A 26002-nucleotide genomic window follows, 5' to 3' on the forward strand; every position below is an offset into this window, starting at 1 on the left:
TGTGATAAATGGGGGTGCAGCATAACTGAAGATGTTCTGCTAAGCAGAGATTTTTACTGAATGTGGATTATTCTAGTGCAAAAAATACCATTTCTCCTTTTATTCAAAATTATAGAGTTGAGTCAGAATCCTATCCGAACGATTAAAAGATCTTCACAGAAAGGGTCACCATTTTAAGATTTCCAACTTTCGTTAGAATATCAGAAAATGTTTTCCGGAGACCACTAGGTACAAACACCACTGTGAAAGAAAAAGTTACTTGTCATCAGAGATCGGATTAATTTAAGAGAGAAGTTGCGCTTCTCAGTGAATATATGTTTCATGTTTCGATAACTAAGAATAAAATGACGATGACAACAACAACAATAATGATAACAATAGGAATGCTGTTCCGCAGCAGTCAGCGGGAGCCCGAGCTGGCTGGGCTGGTTGCTGGCTGGGAAAGCTCCCCCGGGCCCGGAGGGCGAGCCGTGGGTTTAGTGCTTTACTCTCCCGCCTAGCCCCAGTCCCGGGGCGGGAGGGCGCGAGGGGCCCTTGCTCGCAGGCTGCGCGGTGCTTTCGCCGCCGTCCGCGGGGCGGCCGCGCTGCGCGGAGCGGCAGCTCCCCCTCGCGGGAGCCGCGCCGCCTCCGCCGGCCGCTCCGCGCCGCTCCGCCGCGGCTGCGGGGAGCTGTAACGCGGGCGGGAAGTCTCGCAGGAGAGAGAAGTTTGGCAACAGGAGTCTGGAGAAAAAGCGGCGCTGAATGTCACCGCCTGAGCGGCCTCAGATCGTGGAAACAGCAGGGAGAATGGTGCCAGCTGGAGAAATAATTCTTCGCAAACGCCAAGGAGGGTTGCTGTTATAAACAACCGAGACTGGGAAATGACTGTCGCGTTCCTGGATGCTGTGCCATCTCAGTGTTTCTTTTGATTCATTTTTGTTTCAGTGCACAGAGCCTAATTAGGCTATTTCTAAAAACATATGACCTCCCCGTCTTCTCTCTGTTCACTCGTTTCCTGCTCAGATAGTGATGCAGGTTCAGGGATTCATTGTACCCTTCCACTCAATCCTCCTGAAGGGCAATTGCACTCCATAGATCTTTATTTTCCCCTCAAATCCCAATCATGCTGAATATAACCGAAAATAATTAATTCATTTCACATGCTGTTTACTGTAATTAACTGGTAAAACCAGATAAATGACCTGACCTGGACGTATCTCATCTAGTATTACAGCTAATCACAATTAGCATGAACTGCAATGGAGGCATCTTGTCCCCTAGCTTGTTGATTAAACCTTGTTCTAATATGATTCTTCAATACACTTTGCTCCATCATCATGTGAGAATAAATTCTCACAAGAGTTGCATTGTTGGGAACCATGGAGTTATTTAAGCTGCAATGATGAAGAGGACTAGTAAAGACAGTGTGCTTAAAAGTGAGCAAAAAGAGAAATATCATTTGGGTAAAAAGTAGAAATTTGGTGGCTAAGAATAGCTCTTGCTACCTATCCTACCTCCCTCTGTATTTTATCGTTTTTCTACTGAGTGAAACACTGAATTCTGGATCCACTGCTTTGGGGGTAATATGAGGGTGAGTACACATGCAAAGCTGTAGTTTTCTCAGAGTTAATGCATGTGTATCAGGCTCATCTGTGTTGCCACGTTTAGAGACTCCTGGTGACTTCTTTTTTAAACCTTCAGTTGCTGGGAGCACAGGACTGTGGAAAAACTGTAGCCTTCCTGGAAAAAAAGGCTATTTCTACTTTCCTTTATCATGAAGATGATTTTGGAAAGATGATCCTGAGATTCTCACCCAGAGAAAACAGTCTGAAGCCAAATGAGAAACAAAATGCAGTTTGTTTGCTTTTTGTAAGTCTTCTCACCTATAAAGCAGAGTGGGAGATTTTTCAGTCTGAGAAGTATTTGATTGCAATTTAAAATATAAAGCACACTGAACAGAACACAAATACAAGATGCATTTGTGAAGAGAAAAGTTCTCTCATCCTTCAACATGCTCCAGTTTCTCAGCTATTGTGCTTTCAGTAAGTTCCCTCTTCAGACTGTTAATCTATTTTGGAGTGACTTTCTCACTTTATCAAAGGCTACTTTGGTCATTGCCTCATTTGAAAGTAAAATTGCATACGTAGTTCTGAAGGCTGACCATCTGACAGCTTAACCTGCTTAAAATACAGCATCTTATTTTGATACGTGTCCATTAGATTTATGCCCATCTTCTCAGTGCCAGCATTGTTATATATAAGCCTTCTTTTTGATTTGTACGGGCATTTCCCTATGTATGTGCCTGTACTTCTCAATGAAGTCCTGAGTTTGTGGCAAACAGAGGTTTGTCAGACTTCAGTGAGAACAAAATTTCTCCTACTGTATTTCTTGTGTATAACCTATAAAAAGAGGATGAGGAAGAAAAGCGGACATGATTAAACATTTTTTAGGGGCAGCAATTTATTTCTATTTCACTTTCCATAGAGTTCAGCAATGCAAGATATGATTATACATGTTATAGATTTGGTGTTCTTTGCCCACTGTACCAATACTTTATATCTCTGCATTTTTTACTTTGGGCTTTAGGGAGGATGATTGACCTGCAGACAGTAATGTTCAAAATACCCTTCCTTACCCTAAAAACCTTCCTGGACTTGCTCCAGGTCTCCTGTATCATGGTGGAGTGCACAGAAGTAAAGGTAGAGGACAGCAGTGACAAACTCTAGCAGACAGAAGGGCAAGGAGACTCATTTTGTCTTATACACCAGGTCTCAGGATCCACACTACACCCTCTTCCAGCATACCCTCCTTTACAGATGCAGTTCCAGCTCATGAAACATCTAGTTTGCATGTTGCTCTCACAGTTTGGTTACTGCATCTGCCTGCTTCTGCCTACATCTTAGCTGAAAATGTTTTCCCCATTGGCTTTTATCTTTAAGTATCTCCTCTGCTTTACTACTGAGATCGACAGTAGGCGTTCTGCTAGCAAAGAGGTACTGCTGTGAGAAAAGTGGAGTAATGCCAAGGATAAATTGGCTCAGCTTGTATGATCAGCAACTAAAGCTATTTTTAGATCAGAACACTCACTCAAGAGAGTGCTCAATAGGCCATGTGAGTTGAACTTTTGAGGCCATATTCTCAGCTGTTTTCAGCTGGTGCATCCTTGAAGTCAGTGGACCTTGTCTGGTTTCCATCATCTGAGCCCCTGTCAGTCTGTTAGATTTTAACAGGTAAATATATGAAGAAGTGCTTGAAGGAGGAAAGTATTGAGACCACCTCTGCAAATGATGGAGGTAGCAGAACTGGAGAAGGAAGAAAAGAGTTCCTGCCGTCTCTTTGAAATTTGTGCCTACCGGAAGGGCTTGAGCTCCAAACAACAGCTCAGCCAACCTCTTTTCAGCCCTCCTGGCGAATGTGGATTAAGATTCAGTCTTTCTCATTCAGGGACCTAATACAAACTTAATTTTAGGTACTCAATGACACCACCCTTCCAAAGTACTTCCTGATTTATTTACCTTTTTCCTCCTTTCAACTCTGCCCTTGCTAGCTGAACAGGGAAAAAAAAATCAAGACCCAAGGGCAGGAATTTTTTCAGTTATAACAGAGAGATGTTATTTTGTGATTCAACATTTATTTGTACTGTTAAGGGCCTGCTTTAGAGGCTTATAGAAAACATACACATTTCAGCCAGCCCGTTCTGTAGTCTTACTTCTCTCTTTCTTGTTTATAGGCAATAGTGGGTGCACGGTTACTGTTTTGCTCCTTTAAGGCTAAATGATGACTTTTCAAGCTGCAGTGCCTGCAGAAAGGCTCATATGAAGCCCTGCCAGAGAGATTATGCCTTCAAGGCAGCAGAAGCTTTTCTACACTGCACCTTTATACGTAAGGTGAATGACATCTGCTGCATCCGTTGGGGCAAGCCATGCTGGTAGCTGCCAAGTGAGCTGGCCAGACTGTGTAGGCTATGGTGGTGTGACAAAGCCAAGAAAGCAGAGAGGAGGGATAAGACAAGCAGAGGCCACTTCTTCACCCTCCCGCCTCCCGTTTCTGTATCCGCTTTCCTCAAAAGAGTGAGAATCGCTACCCTGTTTGCTTCCCAGATGTGAAAGAACCCAAGGCTGTGAACGCCTGCTCAAGGGAAGGAGCATCTAACCTGTGCCTGCCTGGCTGCCCAGGGTCCTCTCTGAGATTTGGCTGCAGAATGGGCTGCAAGAGGGAGCCTCTGATTTGTAGGCTGGTTTCTAAATGAGCTTTCATAACACATAGAAGCTTTTTGTCTTTAGACATTTTCTGCAATATTTTATGAGACATACTTCCAAATAGTATGCTTTTGAGAGGTTCTCTGAATGGCTTTTTCACACAGTTTCAGTATACAGAAGCAGAGTTTGCAAATGCCTGCAATATGTTTATACACTCCTTTTGCCTTTTTTTAAAAAAGGTACAACCTTTCTAGAGTTTTGTTATGTTTTATTTTAATTTAAATGATTCTCCCTGACTAAAGATGATTATATTTGTTTTCTATTTCTGTTCTACAGTTCTTATTATGACAGCACTAACTTTCACTTCTTCAACGAATCAAAATATATCTGACGTTACATATGTATTTATCAGCCAGGAGAATGAAGGTTCAAGAACACCGAAGACATCAGTATCTTCTAAGATGAACTAATAGAGAATGAGTTGCTTATAAAATATTGCTGTCCATTCCAGAAATACCTTTCCAGAAGCTTACAACACCCTGAATCTTTAGGCTATGGGGATGTCACAATCAAAATAAAAAGGGTTGTGTCAAATATGATTTCAAAAAGTTAGACAGAAATGCATGCCACATTTAATACTTTTGAACTAGAAATAAGGTAAGTATCGATTTTCTCTAAAATTGATCTTTTAATTATTGCCCTGTCTCACATCATGCCTTATTACTGCTGAATATTGTTGGAAATGTATCAATTTAGAAAGCTATGTTCATCAAAAAGAGAAATGAGAAATACTCTGCAGGGATTAAGAACACCATGATGTGAACTGGTGGCCATATACAGCCCAGCTGAACACCTGACACAGAGTGTGTTTGCCACAGCTGCGAGGGATGACCAGGAAGCTGAACATCCTTCTCTTCCCACCACCACACTCTCAGAAATCCCTGCCTGAGCTAAACATAGGCTTAGACACCAAAGCTACAGGAGTAATCAAATAAGAAATTCCATTCTTCTCCTGTGACTCCAAGTTTCTAAATGGCAGAAGATGAGTAAAAGAAATGTACAAATAATTATCAAGAAAATGAGACCTACAATTAAAATATCTCCCAAGGACTGACATTCTGAGACAGTCTTACAAAATCTTTCTCATTCCTGGGCAAATAATCAATAATTCTGATATGTAAAAAGCAGAGTGACACATGCATGGTATCACAGATGGATTCCCCCCTTCAGGCTGTTCTAATGGTCTTTTAAATGTAAGAATATAGTATAGTCTGTGCCATTGAAGCCATATGTGTGAACATCTCCTGGCTTTCTCTGGACTGACAGTTTTATTTCTGTCATTTTACATATTCCTTCCACTGGAGGTATTGTGCTTTATGCAATATTTCACCAACTTTCATGATTTTGCCTGTGCAAAATACTTTTCTACTTTCCAACCAACGAATTCCTGATGTGTTATTTCTATTTTGTACACCAGCATGCTTTCCTTGTATCTGGCAGTACAGAATAAAGCTGTACCCCTAGAAACTTCTTAGATTGAACAAAGGAAAAAAAAGAAGGAGCAAGGAAAGAGCAGAACCATAATCATGTCATTCCCTCACCACCCTCACTGCCAAGAGGCCAAGCACCGTGTGGGACACAGGAGGAAATGAACTGAATCATTTCATAAACTTAACCAGAAACATTTCACCCTCCAAATAAGAGAAGAGTGTTAGGGCCGCTCTTCAGATGAAGTTATTTACATGCCACTTTTTGCTCACACTAAGCCCAGACTAAGTTATCCCTCAATGGCTTTCAGAATGATTGTAGAATATTCTCTTCTTGCTTGCGATTCTCCTTTAGCCATATATGATAGTGAGGAAACGAAAGATACACAGGCTCTGAGCCTACACTTTGTATACCTGGTAAAGCATACCCAAAGTTGAGGGATGTCATACCCAGATGTCACAGTGATGTGCAGCGGGATGCTAAAAAACATTCTGGCCCTGCCTTTTGTTTGAGGTCTCAGAAAACAACAACAACAACAACAACAAAACTTATAACAGAGTTCTTCTTTGTCTCTACTTATGGTTCTACATGAAAGGAAATAAGAATGATAGTAAAAGACAGCATATTTCACTAAGGGAAATGATCATGATCTTGGCTGGAGTTGTTCTCTGATGTCTACCTGGAAAGCAGAATGAACTAATTCAAAAGGAATCCTATAGTGTTTCTTCATACAGTAGAATTGAACATATTTGTTAAATAAGTTTGAGAGTAGAAATGAAAAGAAAACAAACGGGGAAGTGTGAGGAGATGTTACTTTTATAATTTCTATTAAGAGTAGAAATTATATCATAATGCGATATGTCCTGATGTGATTTGGGCATTAGGGGACATTATTGATTTATGAAGGCTTTTTCCAGAAGAGCATCTTTTGAAAATATTTAGATGTGAAGAAAAACAAACAAAACAGATTGCTATGTACTTAGTAGCAAATAATCTTCTTGCATTTCAGATTTCAAATATTTTGGAAGATCTTGTCTGGTATTTGAATTCTCAGGGAACAGAGAACATCTATGAACCAACTAAAAATGTGGAAGCTAATGTAAAGATATTGAATTGAGAGTGATGATGAACGTTTCAGAGATCATTTCATGTCTTTGGTTCTTTAAAGAGAAACAAGCTTGTAAACCCTCAATGGACTCAGAATTTGTAAGTTGAGGGATGTACTGAATCCAAAAACCTTAAAGAGATCATGTTGTCTAGGATGCAAATGAGATATCTTCTGTGGGACTCTTGTGTATAATTTCATGTAACACATTGTCTTCTTAAAATTTCTCATCTTTCTTAACTGTTGTCACTGGTCTGCTCTTTGCTGACTGACATGTAAATAAATGTACACAGAGCATCTACACATAAGAACCTTAAACTTAGAATAGTTTCAAATGAACTCATTCTTTTAATTTATTTTGCATCATGTGATGGGTATCTCCAGGGACTTTACTGACACGGATCAATCCAAGCTTTGTAATATGCACGTGAGGCAAATGTCTTGATTTTGTAGTCAAAGAAACTGAGACATGAGTTATGTGACTTGGCAAGGTCACGCTGCAAATCAGTAACAGCACCAGCAGCAGCGCCCCAGTTCTCAGAACCAAACAACTGAAGTGAAACCCAAAGCCAGATTATTCCCTCCTGCCACAGGACATGTAGGATGAGATTACAGCTAAAGTGTTTCCCTGTGACTCTCCACAACTGTCATAAGCTCAAGAAATCCATCCATCCTGAGGATAGCTCAGCACCAGTGGTGGTAAGTTCCTAAGTGCCGCTTGTATGGGCAGATACATGAAAACACTTTTGGTTGAAAGGTACTATGTAAATAGTGAAAACTAGTATCTCTGATTGATATTTTCATGCTGCCAAGCACAATGCCAACTGTCTACTGCATACTGCCTTCTAGACAACAAATACAACATTATTTTCTGTTTTATACATACGTTACATCCTTGGCTTTTTCCCAAATAAGAGAAACACAAGCTGGAAAACACACTCTCTTGGTCATAAGCGAAAATAGTAATTACACAATAATATTTACTGTTCTTGTCCGAAGTAAGTATTTCTCAGAAGAAAGGAGTCACTCCATCAGCAAGTTCAAGGGGAGAGGCTCGAGTTCACTTAAAGCATTGAAGCTCCCTGTTTTTGCCATAGCTCTTCTGTCTTCCCCAAGACTTCTCATCTCTGCCTTTCACTTCCCGCATCACATACCATTTCACTTGCGTGCTGCATTTCTTCCTAGATTTGCATAGGACTAGGAGCTGTCCTGAGAGACTGTAGTCAAAGCCACAGTTTGAGTTACCGCATGAGACCCAACTTTCACTACTCAATAAAACATGCAAAATGAGCAAATAAAGATGTAAATGTGCGTCAATCCCCTTCTCTCCTATGAGGGATTTCACTCTGTGCCAGAAGGGACAAATCAAGGATGGCTTTTACGTGCTCTCAAATGCTGCAGGCTAGATTTGTTTGCTTGCCTCTTAACCTATTTTTCTCCATGTTGCCTGCCAGGCTTTTCTCTGTATCAGATTAAGCTGTTCTGTTTATTTTCTAGCCTCCAGCATCCTGGGGTCCTGCTTTGTCCCACCCCACCACTTCTCTCTGCATTTCTGGCACAGCCTTTCCGTTCGCACTTCTTTGGGCTGGTGAGAGACGACGCTGTCAGGGGAGACACAGTCTCTGCTCAGCGCCAGGGTTTACTCACGGCCCAGGGCAGCCAGTAGAGCTCGCTCTGATTTTTCCCCTGGAGCCTGAGCTGGGACGTGCTCTCTGGTTTTAGCAGTAAAGTGCATCTGTACTACAGCTGCTCAGCACGAAGGTCCATAAGAAGTTCATATTTTAACTGCTGAACTCAGAAAATCATGGCAGAGCATATGTTAGGTGTGATTTTTTTGAAAGACTCACGGTATGTGCAAGTTCAGTTGAACTTTTTTAAAGGACCACACAAGAGACATCTCTGACACAAAGACAGCTTCCACAACAAAGTTCAATTTTCTCTTTCTAATTAGGGGTGTCCAAGAACTTACAACAAAAAAGTCACGCATTGACATATTTTTTAAAGTGGAAAAATACCGTATTCTTTGCCTATAAATAGCCAAATTTAAAATGAAAAATAAAATAAATAAATAAATATCAAAGGAGGGAAAAAAAAAAACAATTAATCCAAACAGTTAAGAGCTTGGCAAAGTAATTAGGACCAAGCCCTTCAAGAGGAACAGGTTTAACAACAAGCATCATAACTTGCCCTGTTTTTAATAAAGTGTCAATAACGAAAGTTTTTAATTCCTTATTTTTTAAGGCATTTGTGCTGGACTTTTCTCTCACTCAAGTGTTAGAAGCGTCATTTCCAGTTTCTTCTTGTTTTATTTGAAGACCTATTGTATGCCTTGTTTATAATTTTAATAACTTTACTGAGGGGACACGGTGCTAAGTATTTATCAAAAATGTACCTTCTCTACTACATCAGTGAGCTTTCAGAAGTAAGAAGTGTTACTACATGTGCAAGCAAGATAGTTCACAACAGTTGTAGTAAAGATCTTTTTCACGAGTTATCTGGATTTCATTCTCTTTGCTCCTGTGAATCTAATATCATAATTCCATCTGTCATCAAATCCTTCAGGCTAGAGGAAATGTAAATCTCTACAGCTGAGAAAACCCTCTAGGCCCAATTTATAAGAGAGAAACAAACAAAGACATTCAAAAGCTGAAAGTATTATTGTTGCCTTTGCATGTCACCTTTTAGGCAATTAAACTATGAATCCAAAGAAAATGCAAGTCTTCTTGGTGGAAATTGTAATTTAATTGTATGCTGACTTTGAAATAAATTTGGTAATTTTCAGTTTAAGTCAGCTCTTGTGCAGTTTTAATATGTTAAATTTTTGTATTTAGCTCACGTACGAGTCTGACAGAGTCAGAGGAGTGATCTAGGAAACTTTTCACCTTCAGGTTACAGATACATGCTGGAAAAGTCTGTTAATTATCAAAAGTCATTTTCGCCTGTTGCCTTTCTACTGTGTATCTGGTCTGATTGAGTAGCATGTAACAACCTTATTTTGCAGTCTCAACAGATGTGATTTCTAAAGGTGTGTGCACTCCTGCCAAGTGAAGTGAACAGGAGCCACAGCAAATTAACACCTTGCGTATCAGCCTCAAGAACACCTTCTGATGTACAGAGGCAGGCCTTTGATATCAGGGAAGCTCTACATTTAACAATCCAGGCTGAGAAGCTCATAAGACCAACCCACAATATCCCTAGGGAAGAATAATTTTATTTTCCCTGAGCACTGAAACCACGTGAAATAAATTACAACCATGTAAATTAATATACTATTTACTGAGCAAAGCACTCTGTTTCAAAACTACTTCAGCAATCCTTAGATATTTGCATGATCTCTAGTAGAGGAACCAGGGAAACCCTGCTTCAGGAAAACTAAAAAGGTTGATGCTGTACAGTGCATATCAGAGAGCTACCCCCAGCCATCTTTGGAGCAGATATTTTGCAAAACACCTGAAGAAAGGTAAAGCAAGTATTTATTTGCTTTCTGAAGCTCATGATTGAAAACTTACCATCTTCTGAATAAGTAGGGGGAAGCTTTGTACTCTTTAGTGTGCCTAGTGGTTTGACTAGATAATTGAAGAAGAGCTCGAGCTCCTGGGTCATATTTTTGGGGGAGGAACATGCAGTGACCTCTGCTATGTTGCACATCCACTTGCTGTTTGAAAACCTGTGTCCACATGACTCACTTTTGGAGTACTGCAGCATATTTTTCTTAGAAAGTTTGGCTGTTGTGCTCTTTCTGAAACTTTCAGCTCTTCACTTGGAAAAAATTGTTCCAGATTCTAGTATTATGATATCACCAAAGCGAATCAAATATAGTTTTCACATTTTTGGAAATGTGGGCACCTTAGACCTGTGGAGATGCTAGAAGAAATCTTTTTTTCCTAGCTAAATGTATGTTTACACATACAACTGATTGTATTAAGAATGGGAATGTGCTCAAATGTGCTCGGCAAATAAGCTCCACGAATATGGTCTTGAGTGTGTTCAGCGTCCACAGATGGTGTTTTCCTCTGTGGTGTGGCGGCTTGAGGATCTGGATCGCACAAGGCCACTACATTTGCAATAGCCCCACCATCAGGAATTCAGAGGTGTAATGTGAAAGCCCAACCTATGATTTCACTATTTTCCGGATTTCAGCCACAGAATTACCTGTTTATGAGCCAGTCTGAGCATATTCAGGTCATTCCTACTCATTCTGCTGCCTAGATTATCTTCATTCATTTCACAGCTGTGACATTTTTATTTTCTTATCTTCATCTTTCCTAGTTCCTTTTTATTCAACTACGAAAGATCCAGTTTTTCCCACTATTGTTTGCATATTTTCATGGCTTGAAGATTTATCAGATTCATTTGCTTGAGGTTAACCAAATGAGTCAATGAATAATTATGCTTGTAATTTCAGTGACCCTAATAAAATGCATGAAGAAACTGGGGAAATACATGGCAAACAGAAGATATAACATGGATTACCTGAGGATGAATTATTTCAAACATACATATGGTGCTGTGCAGTTAATGAACTGGGCAGAGAATGCACTAGCCTGTTCACAATAGACAACTTCCCTCTAAGGTTTACTTTCATATGAGGTGAATCCTATCATTGAAGTTAGCTGCACTACTCATCTGAGTAAGCTTCCCGGACTAAGCTATTCATTTGTAATCACTGGAACAAATCCATCTAGCAGTGCATGTAATTGCTCTGTCTCACATTTAAATTCTAAATTCTAGTAGCTATTTATGACCCCTGTGAAAAATACCTTGCCCTTCTACATTTTCTAAACATCCATGCTATTTTTTTTCTCATGCTTTGGGGACTACCTTATAGTGAAATGCATTTCAAAATGTTTTTAAAATACGTAAATTCTGGCTTATTTGTCTTTTTATAAACCTGACCCGGGATGAACTGTGCCCTACAGATAACTTGTAAACATTTGTTTTGAGTCATTTAGGTCTACCAAATTTACTGATTTCAAGTTTAGTGAGTAATTTTCCAACATCTAAGTAACTTTACATTATAGTAATGGATAGAGTTTGAAGAAAAAATGTTGATCTAAATGAGTATTTTTCTAGAGAGAGCAGCAGTTGCTGTTTCACTGGTTATATATTCATTTTGTAGATTTAAATGAAAGACATGCGGCACCTTTACCTGAATTAATTACTTCTAAAAGTCGGAGAACCATTTCTGATCAGAGGCAGAGCTGTTTATCCTAATAGATTATCCTAATAGATATACTCATATCTAATAAATAGATTTATCCTAATAGATATCCTTATAGATTCAGAATTCAATTATCGTTTAAAAACAAAGATTTACAGCAGGTAAAAAGACAAGGCTTATTTTGAAATATGTATTATTGGGCACTGACAACTGATTAAATGCAAACCTCTATTGAAAACTAGGACCACTGTTTTGAAGGATTAGAATATCAAACAGATCACTCGATGGTTCGGATTCAGTATGCATTTGCTTCAGCAGCAGGAGGAAACGATAGTGGATGTTACACCTGTTCTTCCACAGTACAACCAAATCAAACTTCTCTGATTACAGTTTTAGGTAATTCCAATACCGAGAGTTAATTTTGTCCCTTGGTTGGTTGTTTTGCTTTGTTTTCAGTGTGTGAGTTCTTTGCTTGCATGTATGCAGCATATGTTTACAGTGATGTCTAACAAAAAATCCTGTTTCCACTTGCTAGCAGTCTAGGGAAGCCAAGAGACTAAACTCAGCTGGGTTATTCGGGTACCTGAAGATGATGCTTTTAAAAGTGGACTGCAATGGCACGGTTTGGAAGGCTAGTGATTCTTTCAATGTTATTTCTAGAAAATCAGGCTGAGATTTTGCTCATATTTCTGTAGGTGACTCCAGCATCTCCTGGGGTGCGTGGCTGGGAGCAATCTGGGATTCGTGGACACAACAAGGTCCAGCCGCTGTGTCATTCTGCCCTAATTCATGCCTCTCCTTGGGCTGAAGCTGCTTGTGTTCTGCAGGTGGCTCTCCTCTCTGAAGGTATCTAAGGCCATTAACTAAGCTGCCACATGTAGGCAGCCGTAGCACAGATACAAACAACTGGAGGAAAGCACTGCAGAAAACACATTTTCAGGAGCTGATCAAGCATATAAAATGTTTGACCTGCCCTACATTTTTGTCTATTAAATCTCTTTGTATTAGTCTGTCCAGAGTGTGGAAGGACCAGTGACTTTTGACAAATAACATGAGACAGGACTGTCCTGTTATGACTCTAGTAGTGCAGATGTAATACAGAGAGTCTCACAGTCCTCTATCCCCCATTCTGCAGTTTTGTAGGGTCCTTTTGTGTGCTAGTTGTTGTAACATATGAGAGAACAGATCTGTATCAGGCCTGACCTGAGAAAGAACTAAATAGGATCACTCTTGTCACAAAACCTTGAAAAATGGGATCCAGAGAAAGCATGATTTCTTCTTATGGAGAAGGAAAGACTGACAAATGGCCATCTGAGTTTTGCAAGTCAAATTATTTATGGAAAAGTATATCTGGGAAAGAATTCTAGCTCAGTAACTATGGAACTGATAACAAAAAAATACAAACATTTGTGTTAATTATAGAAGCGCACGGAGATTATGAATAGCTAGTGATGACAGACTTAGCAAACTGCTATACAGAAGTGTGGCTACAGCTGAGACAGATATGAAAGAAAACTTGAAACTATAGAGAAAATAACTCAAGTGTTACTGATTGGTCCACATGTCTCCTACTTTCCAGACACTGAAGAGAATTCTTCTTAACACCAAGCTACACAAGTCCTTATAATTTAAAAAAATCAAAAGCAAACCAAAGAAAATGTCATTCTCTTTAGGAAAAATAATAATTTAAAAGAAGTAGTATTTAATTTAGACCAGACCAGTATCAGCAGCAAACCTTGTTTCTCAGATGAAAAATAATATACTAAACATATCGTTTCCAGACCTTTCCCAAAGCCTGGCAATAAGACATAAAAAAGAAGCTTGTAGTCAGAGCCAAGCTGCTAAACTAGGCACAGTGACAAGGTCTCTGAGTGGCATGCAAGGAGTCAGGACATGCAGCCTTGAAAACCGAGCTTTCCAAGGCATTCACCACACGTTTGACTTTCAATGTAGTTGTCCTTAGAGTTTACAACACCTAATCTAGGCAGAGATACGAAGTGACAATACTTAACCACAGTCTCTCCAGAGATGAGTTTCACAGTGCAATATCCTCTTTTCAGCTCCTGCCCACCACAGAGCACAAACTTGGGTAGCAATTCACAATAGCCAAGTATGATACCTGGCCTTGTTTTCTACGCATAGTTTATTAGCAAATAGGAGGGCAAGCAAGAGAGGGTTGTGCAGAGCTAGGGCAAGATCCTCCTCCTTCTTCATACTAGTGATCACAGCTCAGACTTCCTGGATCCCTACTAAATAATTAGCTTGAGTAGGTATCATATTGACAGGAGATGTTTGAATCCCTCTCTCTCTCTCTGGAGGGTTATATTTCTGAATGATGGCATTTATAACTGAAGGGTTTGGAAATTATATGTGCTATGTCTTTCTCAAGCAGCAGCATTCAATTCTGTCTTCTTAACTTTTTTTGACTAAGATACCGTGGTGATTTTCTGTATCATCCCTAAAATGTCAACAAAACCTGCAAGCGTTCATTGGCTTTGCTGATGAAAAGATCAGTTCACTGGCTTAACCCTTTGTTGGTATTGATTTGTGCTAACGGTTCAGATTCACTTTCAGCAGTGATATGAGTTTTGTTCAACTGTTCTTATCATAGGGTTGCAGTCTCTGAAATGACCACTGGCTGGACAGATGGAAGTCATAACCACCTTGCCCTAACTTTAAACCATCACTGTCCATCAGTCAACAGCCATAGCTTCACTGGAAATGAAGGTGATACAACTTTACTAATAGAAAACTTTGTCTGCTAGTTTACCCTTGTTGCCTAAGGAGGTTAGCCAACTTAAGTACGTTGACAGGTAGTCTTCTAATGCCTAACAATGCCCTGCAGCCAGAGCGCTCTGATTTTCTCTTTGCACTTGATATTTCACCAACTTTTCTCATTTTCTTTAATTGGTTACATCAGGCAGGGAGATTAGCCCACTTTAAAATGCAATAGAGATCCTGCAAATAGCTGCAGCTGCAAGGCTCTTCATGTCTGCTGTTCCCATGTTCAGTTTCCACCAGCAGGGAACAAAGAGTTCTTAGTACTACCCAATCTTTATTCAGGAATAAACATATTGCAAAATAATTTGTAAAGTTTAAAGGAAAACAAACAAAGAAATACACTAAACACAGGGATATGAAAACTTCAGTTCCAGTCTCAGGAATTTCAATTCACCTCTCTATCATTACTAAGTAAGCATGTTCACTATTTCTGTGGTAGAAAAACACTTAAACCTACCAAAAAATGGTCAATTGAGCAAAAAAAAAAGTGTACTATTTTCTCTCTGCTTCATAAAGAAGCTACTTTTCTTTCTGAGTTCTTTTGCAAAGAAGCAGCATACATGTTCCAGGTCTCTTTACACACTCTGGAGAAAAAGCCTTTACACTTGGCAGATTGCTTTGCTAATAGTACACATCCCATGACTTTCTGCCTGGAAAGATGAGGTCCAAAGGAACATTTTAAAGATGAAGATTCACATTATAAAACCATTAAGCCTTTAATATCAAAAAGGAAGAGAATAGACATGAAAAGAATTGCTTCATATTTTTAAATACTGAACTTTTTTGTGGTTTCTACAGGAATTTCCACCTAGTATTTTTTAAATCAAGATGTTAGAGAAAAAATATGCCAAATAATATAGTTACAAACAGAAGGAAAACTCCCAAAATAAACTCAATCCAGCAATGTTTTTATAGTGCAGTATTTCACTATAAGGCTGACCAAACCCTGGCATGGGATGACCAGATGTTATGGAGTTTCCTTTCTTGGAGATACCCAAAACTCACCTGGACAAGTCGCTAAGCCACCTGATCTAGTCCAGCTTGCTCAGAGCAAGGGCCGGACAGGACACATGCAGAGGTCCATTCCCACCTACATGATTATATGATTTTAACAGAGCTGATCCTAACCCCACTGATACCTTTAGAAAGGCCTTCTTCTACTTTTGTGTGCTGATCAGTCTCTTTAGGTGAGATTCATTTCACCTGGTGAGTCATCTAGCCCCAGCAGTGACTTAACTTCCTTCAGCAGTCAGTGACAAGAGACAGACATTTCCAGAGAATGCTTCAGTACGTCTTTTTTTTTTTTTTTTTTTTTTTTTTTTTTTTTTTGAGTCTATTTTAGGATTAGATAAATTCAGCCATGCTAATCTCATTCCACAGAGTGCAGCAGAGGTCCAAACAAAGAGCTTGTTGGTGGGTCACTGAACTTCAGACATCTCCAATAGGTGAAACTAATTCCACCCTGGCAAGGGAAGTAGCAGTGGCTCATGATTCTCATATATTTTCAGAACACTTTTCCATGTTCCTGTTGTCTTTCATCAAATACTTCTAATTTAGATTGAGAAATAAAGGAGTGGCTACAAGTTTCATTTGTAAAATCTTCAGAGAAGTTTTGCAAAATCTTCAGCTCTTTTCAGGGAAGGAGATATAACTACAGTCAACATCTGATTATGCTGGTGGCGCTGCATGATTTCATTCCCTATTAAAGGAAAGCCAGGAGTTGCAGGTGTTAGCCCCTGGAACACATGCCTAAAACAAAGTAATGGTGGAATTGTTGGCCCAGTGGCTCTGGAGGGTGGGCAGGGGAGAAATGGTTGAGGGCTCTGGGTCTGACCAAATCTGTAACTCTAGCAGATTTTACACAGGCTAGGATCATTGGTCTGGAGATGAACACAGTGACAACATTTCAATCCTATTTTGAAGCATTACCTTCGTTTTGATAAACAGGACGCCTTTTCATGATGTAATACAGCGCTTTTTTTTTTGCTTGTGATAACTAAAGCTAAAAACACATGGATGTCAAAATTGCTCCATTAGACAACAGAGTGTTTGTAACATAATACCTTTTTTTCCCCCCAAAAAAAAGGTTTATAAACATAACTGACCTCGGGAGGATTTTGAAAATGGTGAAGAAGAGTTTTGCTTTGAAGTTAACCTTACAGCATATCCAACCATTAGGTGCATGTGGCTATTTTCCCAAAACACATTTCCACGTGAGCAAAGTTGCAGTGTGGATGGACTCAGGTACTTGAATATTTTGCTAAAATTTCACAATATTTCCTCTTTTTTTCTCCTTTGAACTGATTTTTGTCCATATTTTGTAGTCTATTCATATTTTTAATAAGTGGATGGGCCAAGAGACGAAGCAAGGTTACCGAGGGTACTCCAACATTAATTTGGTTTTCAATGACAGTTTGTATAGGTAACTTATAGAATCACTTTTTTTCTCTGTGTGATCATAAACTCCTTTATGAGTTATGCATTTTGCAACATTTTTATGTTATATGCATTTTGCTATTTGCTTTCTCCCTGACACAGTTGTGCAGTTACGGATCTTTTGCAGTTCTCTGCCTGAAACACAGGTTCTATTTGTTCCCTTTTTGTCATCCTGTTCTTGATGATGTTCCCAGTATCTTTCAAATAGCTAAAATCAAATCCAGAGCCCTGTAGTTTCCCAGGCCCTCTGTAAATCTATTAGGCTCTGTCTGTGCCACAGAAACATACCGTTCTGCTAATCACCCAGGTCATGTATTCTTCCGCTTTTGCAAAACATGTTTTGAATAAACCTGTTAGTTATCTACCTTTTCTGTTACTTCCTATAATGAAATTCTGGCATGAATACTGTTTAAGGCTAATGTTTTCTCCATTCTCTAGGCTTTCTAGTTTCTTGATAACATTATCTAATTTCCTTCAGAGTTTCTTTCAGAGTAGTCCCATGGCTTTCAAGGTAACAGATCTAGTTCACCTTAATGAAAATAAAGCCAAGCTGCTCTTTCAAAGTTTTAGCTTTAAAGCTAGGCAGAGATAGGCAGGATTTAACGCGTCTACACAGATTTCTTCCTTCGCATATTCTTAAACCTCTCTTGTTATTTGCTTAAAACTATGCCTTGCTAGCACTTTTTGTGTTTTCTTAGTGTTTTGGTATACTTGATTTTATCTGCTAGCTTGTCAAGTCATCTTTGCAAAAGACTGGCCTTTTCATCTGGATCAGGTGGAGTGTTGGAGTCAGACCTTCACATGGTTTAGAGACAGCTCAGTTCAGATTAGCAAATTATCATCTCCTGGCAATGGACACAGGAACTCTGTCCTTGCTGATAAAGCAAGGCCTGTCAGCAAACTTCGATTGTGCTTGATAACTGGGTGTTGGTAACTAATCTGCAATGCTGATGTAGGCTAGGCAGATCTGTCCTTGTGGTCAAATCTGATTTTGGAAGTGAAGTGTCACAGGACAGTCATGAGCATTCGCTCATCCTTGTCCAATAGGTACCTCCGTCAAGCTGATAATGTGTAGTTTATTTGCTTTGCAGCTGGTATGGACTGTCTTTTCACTGAATGAGTGGGAGAGAGTTTTGCTTGGATGATTGGCAGCTGGTGGAAATTCAGTCCAGATAAGAAGAAGGTGCTATGGAACGGGCCAACAATAACAATTTTGGGAACTCTGCAATAGCTTAGGTAACCCCCATTAATCAGTAAGGTGCAGTTGCAGCACAGGCTGGAATTTATGAGTCACTTCAGATAGCCTTTTCAGCACAGAAATGACTGTTGCTTCCCTGAGTGGTGATCACCACCTGCCGGGCAGGGGAAAGTCCAGCTGCATCTCCCTAGTGCAGCACAGCCTGGGCTGGCTCAGCCTGCACCAGGCTCCTGCTCTTAACCACCCAAAGCATCACTTGAGCTGGACCTGAAAGCATCTTCAGCTCAACCATCCATCTGACTATGGTGTGGATTAAGCACTTTTTTTTGTTTTAGATTCATTTAGTAGTTATACTTTGCATTTATTTATCACTTTACATTTTCAAAGCACTAAATATTTCAAATCTGTTTAGGCAACTAAGTAAATATCGTTGTACTAATTTATAGAAAAGTATGCTAGAAAGAAAAGTACATGAATTTGGTTATTATTTAGTCAACACACAGCTATTCTCCACAGCTATCCTGTTTTGATTAAATACTAACATTTTATAGACATATCTCACTTGAGAAAATGGATAGGGGTAGATATTTATTCAGTTTGATAATGTTATCAGGCACAAAACTGGGTAGTAAGGTGACAAGATTCTGCCTAAAATATAGCACTCTACGTTTATAGCACAAATGTAGATTTGGAAATGATTTTAAAGCAGACAGTTTCTCAAAACAAAGAAAAAAATTGACATCTTAACATACTATGATTCTAACTTTGCATATTTTGATTCACTTCTGGGTAATCCTGTGTCCCAACACTTCTACTTCATTCCTTTCATATCCTTTTTCATTTCCTGTTTTCTTTTCCTTTTTTGATTTCTTCTCTTTCCTTGTCAGATTGTTCCTCCTGATTACAGATCATATTAAATGTCATTAATTAACTTTGCCCCCTTCTTTAGGTTTTAACTTCAAGGGTTCATCTTTGTCAGTGTCCCTACATATTATCAGAGATTCCTTCAGAACTTGAATTTTCTAAGTGCTCTTGTTGTCTGTGTGTTTCAGGACACTGTTGATTTTCACTTCTCTCCTGAGAGCAAATGAGTTTCCATACACAGAATGACTTCTTTTAAATATATGGCTTGTTATCCCACATCCTCTCATGTTTTCTATGTCTTCAGGTACCAGTGACACTTTTCATAAAATAAATTTGTCTGTATTTCATTAGGACTTAATCATAGAATCATAGACTCAGTAAGGTTGGAAGGGACCTCTGGAGATCATCTAGTCCAACAGGGTCACCGCTCAACAGGGTCACCTAGAACATGTTAGACAGGGTTGCATCCAGGCGGGCCTTGAAGATCTCCAGAGAAGGAGACTCCACAACCTCTCTGGACAACCTGTGCCAGTGCTCTGTCACTCTCACAGGGAAGAAATTCCCCCTCATGGTCAGGCAGGACTTCCTGTGCTTCAGTTTCTGCCCATTGCCTCTTGTCCTGTCTCATGGGGCAACTGAAAAGAGTCTGTCCCCGTCCCCTTGACACCCTCCCTTCAGGTACTTGTTCACATTGATAAGATCCCCCCTCAGGCTTCTCTTCCCCAGGCTGAAGAGGCCCAGCTCTCACAGCCATTCCTCATAGGGCAGGTGCTCCAGCCCTCTGATCATCTTCGTAGCCCTATGCTGGACTCTCTGCAGTAGCTCCATGTCTCTCCTGTACTGGGGAGCCCAGAACTGGACACAGTACTCGAGATGAGGCCTCAGCAGGGCTGAGGAGAGGGGCAGGATCACCTCCTTGACCCGCTGGCAACACTTTTCCCAATGCACTTCAGGATACCCCTGGCTTTCTTGGCCACAAGGGCACATTGCTGGCTCATGGTCAATTAGGATTTCAAGTGATGAATTATTTGTGGTTTCTCCTGTCTTAGGTATCCATTTCAAGATATCTTAGAATAGACCTGATTTTAAGAAATCACTGAGTTCAGGCACATCTTTAAGGCCATTCCAAATGGAGACATTCAAATGTCAGTAATAATGTATGGAGGTGTTGCCTTAAGCAGAAGGTAAAATTCCCAGTGACTCCAAAGTGATTTTTCTTCCTTTTGAAAGGCAAGATGGTGCTTGGTTTCTTAATCTTTCTTCTCTCAAATGTATCTTGTTTAATAGGAATCATCCTGTTTTTAGGTTTCTTATTCAGTGCTAGTTAGGGCTTTCTCTTACACCACAGACTACCAGTGTAAGTTCTCTTTTTTTCTGCCTGTTACAGACTCACTGATGTGTCTGCTTGCCTTTAACACTCAAAGCTAGTGAAGGTTTTATAGCCCTATGCAATCAACCAAAATATCTGCCCCCAAAATGCCAGCAACAAAGTTCTCCTTAAATGCTATTCTAATATCCATGAACTGTCAAATTAAATTTAAAACTGCCTTTTAAATCTGACAGCACTCCTGACAAAAATAACTGGATGAAAAAGGATGGAAATAGGATGCCCTCTCCATAAGATGATACATTGCCTCCTCCCTGTCCCCAAACCCAATAATCCAAAAGATCAGTCATGAATGAACCTCTAAGTCTCCCTTGTCCTCTAACTTTTGCCCATGGACTCGTTAGGACCCTTCCCTCACCATTTTGATTGTTGCAAGCCTCTTCCTGTATGGTTTAGGTCTCGGTTTGCTACCATCCATCTGGCCAAAAGCCACAGGGGTCAGTAGAAGGCTATCCTTCTTCCTTAAGATATACTTGACTGCTGGTGCTTTGTCTTATAGACATTGAACTTCTGACGAAGATATAATTTCTGAGTATCCATCAGCTCTTTCCTTTCAAAGACGCTGATCCTTCATAAGCCTCTCTGTTTCATTGTTATATCCTAGTACTATTTATCGTGTAGGCTTGAAGCTCACATCAAAATCTTTTGTGGAGTGGTGTGTTTGCCACCCTTAGCATCTGTGCCAGGATGCCTTCTAGACCTTGTCTTCCAAATGATTTGTTACAAAATCACAACCTTACAGCCCAGAGGCACTGCAGGAACTACAAGGCAAATTGCAGAATGAAATTGATACTGTAGGAAAAACATATCCTCTCAGTAAGAGAGTAATATTTAAGGGTTTATATTGCTTAATTAGAAATAATTTACTCTGGCTTCTTCATTAGAAGATGTTGAATTGTTTCAAACATATCTTCACTGCAGTCTGCACTGCATCTAAAATCACTCTCAAGAGAATCTTTTGTCCTTTTCCTTCCTTCTCTTTGCTCCACAGCATTTCGTCGAAGTTCTGCAACCGTCAGCACCAGCCTGGGGTATATGTGTTTTGTGCAGAAAATGATGATACAGTCATGACAAAAAGATCACTTTGTATGGGAAAAGTAAGTGCAAAAAAAATCCTTATAATGATTTGGCAAAGTTTGGGGATGAGAATCTTAATCTCTTTGGTGTCTCTCACTAGGGTTTTTACCACTGATGTAAATGGAACTAATATGTTGTTTTTACATGTATTATCTTACCTTTTGCTGTGTCTTACAACAGAGGAGAAGTAATTAAAAGTTCGTTTTTTCCAACCCTTTTGGACTGAGGGTCTTCCAGCCCTCTGAAAGTAGGTTCCAGAGTGATCTCTGACTAGATATTGAATCAGATTATTTTTTTGTTTTTAAAAATGTCTATATACGTGAGTATCTGAGCATTCAATTGGATATCTATTTTCACCAAGAGTAAGGCAGTTTCCTAACATCTCTCATTTAGGTGCTTTGAATTGTACTTTTAATAATCAAGTCTCATATTCTCTGTAAAAATTATCTGGGAGACTTTTTGACTTTCCTGTACTGCATGTCAGGTTGCAGCAAGATAGCCTAATTTAATGCATACAGCTAGATCACTTGAGATATCCATACAATTAATATAATAAGATGTGAACTCCTAGAGAGAAAGGTTGAGGCTTGGGTTTTAAAAGGCAAAGTAACTCTAGCCTATTGGCAAAGGTGTAAAGTCCGTCTGGTAGGTGCAGAGAAACCTGCTCTCACTGTGCCTGGACAAGCCCACAGCCACAACTACTGTCTAGAGAGCACGGGGCTGGCGGGGCAAGGCCTGGATCGGGTCTGAATACAGAGCTGGCACTAGAACGGTGTTGTCACTGAGCTGGGTTGCCTTCAGTACAGCTGTGCTGAGCTGGGCTAACCCAGCTAGCTGGCATCCGGCCTCTGGTTTAGGGGTGCACACTGCAGCATGCTGTGTCATGCAGGGGTAACTAGGGCAGGGATCTGCTGGCTTTAGTATCTCTGGTGCAGGAGCCACTGCAACCTTAGCAGTTCTAATTTTGCTCTTCATGAGTATCCTCAGGGCCTCTTTCACCCCTGGTCCTGGTTTGCCTGAGGAGAGCACAGGATCTGTCCCAGAATGTTGAGGAAGATCTTTGGGGTGCTATTTTCTCCCAGGTTTTCATTGATATCTGGAATTTGTCCTGGCTACTCTTCTCCAGTGGACCCCAGGAGTTGCCACAAGAGAGCAAGAGACAAGGAGTCCCAGGGGAGAGGAACATCTCAGTCCCAGACTTGGTCCCAGACCAGATGCTGGGTTTGGATAAATAATGCCATGCTGAGGATGCAGTCTCCATCCCATACCCTCTTAGGCAGGAGCCTGTATTGCGGTCACGCAGCCTCACACAGAAAGCCTGTTCTCAATCCCTGACCAACATGGGAAGTAGGACCCATAAACAGTTAGCATCCTTCTCCAACACCACTGCTTGGATTTCAGTTGTGCAGTGTAGGCATGAAAAGAATCACATTTTTACTTGGTGTTCCTCCATTTTTAATAACAAAATTATGTAAATAAAATGAGGAATGCCAAGGAAGACTACCCTTACCAAATCTGAGGAAGAAGTTACTGGTTTTTTTATTAACTCCTTCCTTTAATCTGCCGTCAAAAGTGAAGATAGAGTAAGAGAAATTAGTCATGTATTGAGAAAATGAGCATTTTTTAAGAAAACCACAAAACCTAGGAGGCCTGTGAAATACAGTGACATGGCTACAATGAGTTACAAAGTGTGACTGCTGTGGTGACCACATGAATGGCGGAAATATTCAGTGAGAGGAAATGGTTATACTCATTAGGTGTTAGCTTCCTGTAGTCCATTTGTGGCATTTTTTCCTAATGACATTTGTGAGTTAATTCAGTTAGTCTACAGACCTTTTGACATGTAATACATATGCTAAGTCTTGTGTGCTCCTGCCCATGACTTGCAGATGTACACAGCCTTGTACAGCATTCTTGGTTATCTCATTTTCTTCTGACTGCAGCATCTTGCCATTCCTTTAGGTTAATGAGCAGCGATCCCCTATGCACATTTTGTATTAGCAAGACAGACAGAATTTGGCTCTCTGCAGAGTCCCAGGGCACAGCTCTTGTTCTGAGCTGCAAAAACAGAAGTTAGGACTTCTAATTTTGGCTCTGCCACTGTTCTGCTCTGGCTGCTCATATAGAGAAGTGGGTGCTCTCCTTGGCTCACCCACACTCCCGTCCCACAGAACCAAAGCACCGCAGCTGGAGGAAGCAGTGGGACTGAGGTCTGTACCAGCTCTCACACTGATGTGTATGTGGGTTATTTTGGAAACACAGGGCAGATCTTGGTCTTAGCAGATGTAACATCATTATACAAAAACACTATGGGTCTAGTCACTGAGGTGTTGATGGAAACCGTCTTGTATTACCTTGTTGCAGGGAAACCTAAAGTAACCATGCAGTTAAACCACGCAGTTAACATTCAAGCATATCTCCTGCATTTCTAACAGTTACCCTGCCTCATCCTGGATTTGGAGGAACTGTCCTGAACTGAACTCATCTAAGTAAATAATTTTCTTTCCCTTGACTTCATTGCAAGGACTGTATCTGAGTTATCCTTGACTAAATGAAGACTGGCCTGTGACAAGCTAGGTGTAAAATGCACCTTTGTTCACTTGTAAAATGGGAAGCTGTGGCCCACTGTAGGAGGACTAGATCACCAAAACTTTCCAAACCAAACCAAAACTTTTCCCACCAAAGCGAAATTTTTCAATTTTTCTTTTCTTTTCTTTTCTTTTCTTTTCTTTTCTTTTCTTTTCTTTTCTTTTCTTTTCTTTTCTTTTCTTTTCTTTTGTTGTTGTTGTTGAAATCAAATGAAATCTATATAGATGTGTATTTAGGCTCTTTATATTGAAATTAACCACACTAGGTCTAGGGGGTTACATAGTCCTATGTAAGTTTTTCTCTTTGTCTGTCACAGTTATAGCACATTCAGAAAACGTATCAAAAAGCTTCAGGTGATATATCTGTGCAGCCACCTGAAGTTCATCACAGCACAGTTAGTGAGAGTGTTTTCAATAAAGTTATTGAGAGTGTTTCTATTTCCTCTATTTATTTGGGGCAATGAATCAGGCCCCAGTATTTCAGAGAGGCTGAGGAGGTTTCAAGCTGTTTAATGCATTAAACAGTTGTTATTTTTAGATACATCAAAAAATAATAATCTCACAGTTGTAGAAAAGTACTAAGTCATTTTTGAAGATTATGAATAAGTCTTCAAGTATTTTAAATAGATTTTAAAAAGGACAATTTCTTCATCCATACTTCTGCAAAGTCTTCCTAACATCAACCTATTTGTGCAAAAATGGAAGATGAAGGAAAACATCCAACTTGTGAATTTAAAATATTCCTTAACCGGCCTTCTGTTAAAAAAAAAAAAAAAAAAAAAAAAAAAAAAAAGAACTTCCATCTGTAGAAGCTAATCCTACGTGTAGAGCTGAATGAATTGTATTTATTTACTTACAGACACTGGTTTAACATGGGAGTAGCTCAATGGATGGGAGCCCATTTCACCCCCGCTCAAGTTGCTCTGCCCGTCATGCTCTCACACAGACCAGGAGCCGCAGCAGGAACTAGACCTGTGGCTTTAAGCAGTGACGGGCAGGGCTCCCCCTGATGTATGCTACTGACCAAGACTCCGAGGCACGTTAATTGGCATAACTCTGGTGAGATCTGCTGGTTTGCAGCCGCTGAGCCTTCGACCCAAAATACCTCCAAATCACCTGCCCTTGGCCCCAGGGAATTAAAAGTGAGACTAGCAGCTATTCTTAAATCTCATTCTAATAATATAAAATAAAACCCAAGCCCATCCATCCATACTGCCAACATAGATGAGAGACACTTTTTTAACTACTCACCTTCCCTCATGAAAATGCCAATATGAGCTCAAAATCCAAACTGGACTCCTTTCTTTTTCAGCTGTGCAGACGAAATCACTGAGGAGATTCAGAACTTCTTACCAGAGAAGAGGTCATGGATTTCAAGCAGTACTTTAGATACAAAGGAGACAGCAACAACCTTCTCTACAGAGTGCTGCGCAAACAGTTCTGTTGGTTCAGCCTGTGAAAAGAGTTTAATTAACCTGTCAGGCACTGTAAGCCAGTGTTTTAGCACAGGCTTTCTCAAGGTAATTAAAGGTGATAAAAGAGAACTTACAGTAACATCTATATGGCTAACTAGCTGACAACATAATGGTTGTTATAGGCAAAATACAAGCACTGTGAATACAACATGTGGAATGGTGGATGAATGATGGATATTTGTCTCTTCTTCATTCTCAAAGCAGAGGTCTCATCCATTAAAACCAGCAGAAATTTCACAAGAATAGGAACTGCAGTATGGAGCA

General features: G+C 40.0%; 1 protein-coding gene across 1 annotated transcript in view; it reads left to right on the forward strand.

Annotated features, from left to right (window-relative positions):
- The first annotated feature begins 3794 nt into the window (after positions 1-3794).
- The window catches only part of FLT3 (fms related receptor tyrosine kinase 3), a 29496-nt gene continuing 7288 nt past the window's right edge, over positions 3795-26002 (forward strand). Inside the window, 17 exon segments of the mRNA XM_062583251.1 lie at positions 3795-3861; positions 4515-4637; positions 6674-6766; positions 6769-6869; positions 7649-7769; positions 10114-10231; positions 11177-11325; positions 11888-11925; positions 11927-11974; positions 12025-12093; positions 12175-12328; positions 15763-15769; positions 16800-16816; positions 16819-16957; positions 21590-21695; positions 24076-24164; positions 25576-25750. Coding sequence (XP_062439235.1) covers positions 3795-3861; positions 4515-4637; positions 6674-6766; positions 6769-6869; positions 7649-7769; positions 10114-10231; positions 11177-11325; positions 11888-11925; positions 11927-11974; positions 12025-12093; positions 12175-12328; positions 15763-15769; positions 16800-16816; positions 16819-16957; positions 21590-21695; positions 24076-24164; positions 25576-25750 — 1614 coding nt within the window.

The sequence above is a fragment of the Rhea pennata genome, chromosome 1 (assembly GCF_028389875.1).
Source record: "Rhea pennata isolate bPtePen1 chromosome 1, bPtePen1.pri, whole genome shotgun sequence".
In the NCBI taxonomy this organism is placed as follows: domain Eukaryota; kingdom Metazoa; phylum Chordata; class Aves; order Rheiformes; family Rheidae; genus Rhea; species Rhea pennata.